The following is a 3,544-nucleotide window of genomic DNA, read 5'->3' on the forward strand; positions in this document are numbered from 1 at the left end:
AACCGGCACCCAGGGGAGCAGCGGCCGCCACGGTGCGAGCCCAGAGTGCAGCCGGTAAATGGAATTGTGCAGCCCCCGGTGATGCCGCCACCCAATCGTAAGGGAAGGGTAACCAATTTCTTGTTAAAACTGAGAACCGCTGTGAATGCGTTGTCGCGCAACCCTTCCTCGCTGCACTTTCGCCAACCTGTCGATGCTGTGAAGCTGAAGATCAGGGACTACCACGAAAAAATCGCAAACCCCATGGACTTGAACACAATCAAGAAAAGATTTGAGTACACATACTACTGGGGCGGTGCAGACGTCCTGGAAGACATTCTATTGATTTTCGAAAACTGCAGAGTCTACAACAGTCCGGACTCGCCCGTGTTTAAAGCTGCTGTCAACCTGTGCGAGTGCTTTTGGCTGCGCATGGCGAAAATGCAGCAGGAATTGCACAATGAGTGTAGGGCTGAGGCCAAGACCAGGCGTCCGTGGAAGGCAGCCATTTCAAAAACTTCTCCATTGCCGAAGACCCCGCGCCAGGAAAAGGCTGTCATTCCAATGAATACCAAGGTGGAAATCAAGAATGGAAATCAGCCAAAGGCAGACGATCCACTGCCTTCATTTGAGGCCGTTCCCAATCTACATCCGAATCGGCACCATGGCAAACAGTTCACGCCCGTGACACCGGCCCGTCGTGGTCGTGGCCGACCTCCAGGGTCGCGAAGTCTGACCCGAGCTGACGCCGATAAAAATGCTGTTATCTCGCACGAATTTCCAGAGCTTCAGCGACCCCCAAACCTTCTTAACAACTACGGAACTCAAGTGAAAATCGACCCACTCCCAGTCGAACCAGTCCTTGATCGACTCAGCATAACGGCTATCCTGATGCCTTTAAATCTGAAGATCGAGCGCACATACAGCCAGACCCTGATCAAGGCTCTACGTTGTTGTGCGAACTCTTGGCCATTCAACATCTCGTCGATCTGGATGCATTATGGAGAAAATCTAGATAATGACTTCCATGATGAGCCTCTGGATTGGGACATACTGGAGAAGATGCTGGCGGGCGAGCAGTTTAAGGGCTGGGACTGGTTTCTGACTAAGTTACACCGAATGCTGCAGAACGCAATGTCCTGCTTCACCGAATGCCCATCGATCCGCACAGCGACACAGAGGACCTTCGAAAAGGTCGTGGAAATTATACCTGATTATGAAGGACGCATGGCTCACGTAAAGGCGACGGCTCACGAAGCGGTTCGTTTGAAATTGGACGCCATGACACCATCTCAAAAAGAGGAACTCCTTAAATAACTTGAATTATCCAAGAAAGCAAACCGAAATCATTCCTATTGGTTTGTAACAGAAATTTGAATAAAGAACACAAGGCGCCATCTAGCGTGGTTGTTGTGAAGTACTCACTGCGTGCTTTCTATCGATAGGGTTGCGACAGGGTTTCCGGGGCCACTGGCCGCCTGACCAACTGATCCACTTGCTGGCGATTGTTTTTATGCACGGTACTCGAGTAGTAGGTACTCGAAGAGTAAATAGGGTGTGCACAATTTGTGCACAAAGTGAATGTATGTAACACACAGAAGGAATCGTTTCCGACCCCATAAAGTATATATATTCTTGATCAGCATCAATAGCCGAGTCGATTGAGCCATGGCTGTCGGTCCGTCCGTCTGTCCGTCCGTCTTGTTGAGCGCCTGGATCTCAGAGACTATAAAAGCTAGAGCCACATTTAAAACGTAGGTCTGAAGGAAGGCTGGGGCGATTTCTCGCTTTTTGAGGGTTTTGATTTTAAAAATTCTATTTTCTTTTGATTTTTACGGTAAGGCATCACTTACTATAGATAGTCTATATATCTATATATATATCTATACTTAGGTATAGATAGGCTAGTGGTAACCCTAGGCTAACCTAGTAATAATTTCGGTCTATGAAGTAAAAATTTTGCAGTTTCATTTGGGTGGGGCAGGGAGTCGAAAATAAACAAAAAACGTGTAAGAGAGTAAGTGTGAGACGAAGCGGGTCACACGCCGGAGACGGAGACGTCACACACCTAGTACCCCTCCCCCCACTCGATTTCCTCGCACTACAATACTCTTCACAACATCTACATCTACTGTCTACTTCTTTTTTTCATTTTAAAGTGTTTATTGAGCTAAGGTGCAGATGTAGTACTGAGAGCCAGCTATAAAAGTTGTGACGAGAAAGAAGCGTCTCACACGTCCCTTCTCGTTCTTCTTTTTTTATATTGCTGGAAGAGATAAAGCTTCCATTGCGAAGCCTCTTTTCCATCTTTAAGGATTCCTTATAGTATGCCTTGAACAAGGACTCACCAGACTGACTAACTTGTCTCTCTCTCTCACTCTAAAAACTTTACAGTTCAATACAGAAATACAATATACAAAGAACAGAGAACAAACTCCAAAAATGAAACGAGAGCCACTGAAAGACATCACCAACGTGCAGACGGAAAAGAAAAGGACCCAAAAGAACACCAAAAATGGGCAACCAGCCCGCAGATGCTTCGAGATATTTAGAGGATCTAACTGATGGGCGGACCAGAGAGTGAGTGTCAGAAAGGAGCCAGAGAAGTGTCTTTAACAGTTTTGCCGAGTCCAGACAGGAGTCCGAATAGTATTATCATGTTCATGGTTATTTTGGAAATCTGCAGAACTCATACAGAATAGAGAAACACACAAAAGACACAATCTTGAACCACAAGAAATAAACGACGAATTTAATTTTTATTGGGGTGGGTTGTGTACGTGTCGATCGGACATTGCAATTATTTTTGAATATTTAATATGCATATATGCACATATATATGTATGTATTAACTTGTTAGTAATTTTCTATTTGTTTCGCCTGTTCTTCCATCCTTTACGATTTCTTTTAGGTCTGTCCTTTTTTAACATGCTTTCCTCCTCCCTTTTCCTCCTTTTCGTCATCAGATAACCGTTCCGGAGTGTTCCAGATCCTGACTGTTACTGATAGTGGCATGTCTCCTTAAAGTACTCGTACGATTTGATATGTTCAAGAGGGTGTTGAGTCTGAGCAACCTGTTTTCCAAATATTCCGTCATAACCTGCCGTTCATCAGCTGTCATAAGTTGCAGCAATACAGAATCGTTGCGTCTGCGTTGAAGGAGAGCCTCATTTAATATGGATATAACTTTGGGGGAGAATTTCGTTATGCTTAAGTCCATTCTGCCTTTTTTCATAGTGACTGGCACATTATGTTGCAACGCTATATGCATGACAGTCTGCAGCTCATGCGATGTCAAATCATCCACGTTGCTGTCCCACAACTGACAGTTGCATTCATTGCTGCAGTCACCAAGAGTATCAACATAGATACTTATATCGGGTGGCTGAAGGTAGTGCATCAGAATTTGTGTGATTATCCGCAATGAATCATCCTCTTCATAGGGCTCTGTCTAAACATCCGAAGGATGTTCATAGGCTCTGTTGGAGTCGGCTCTGTGCTATTTAACTGCCGCCAGGGAAAATTTTGGAGGGACTTGACCGTCATCTTGGAATCCTTATTGATC

At 45.2% G+C, this 3,544-nt stretch overlaps 1 protein-coding gene across 1 annotated transcript; it reads left to right on the top strand.

Moving 5' to 3' along the window:
• Nucleotides 1-81: 81 nt before the first annotated feature.
• On the top strand, nucleotides 82-1,296 carry LOC117591668 (bromodomain-containing protein 3-like). Its single transcript, XM_034284991.1, has one exon. The coding sequence runs from the start codon at nucleotides 82-84 to the stop codon at nucleotides 1,294-1,296; it is 1,215 nt and encodes a 404-aa protein (XP_034140882.1).
• The last annotated feature ends 2,248 nt before the right edge of the window (nucleotides 1,297-3,544 follow it).

The sequence above is a fragment of the Drosophila guanche genome, unplaced genomic scaffold (assembly GCF_900245975.1).
Source record: "Drosophila guanche unplaced genomic scaffold, DGUA_6, whole genome shotgun sequence".
Lineage (NCBI taxonomy): Eukaryota > Metazoa > Arthropoda > Insecta > Diptera > Drosophilidae > Drosophila > Drosophila guanche.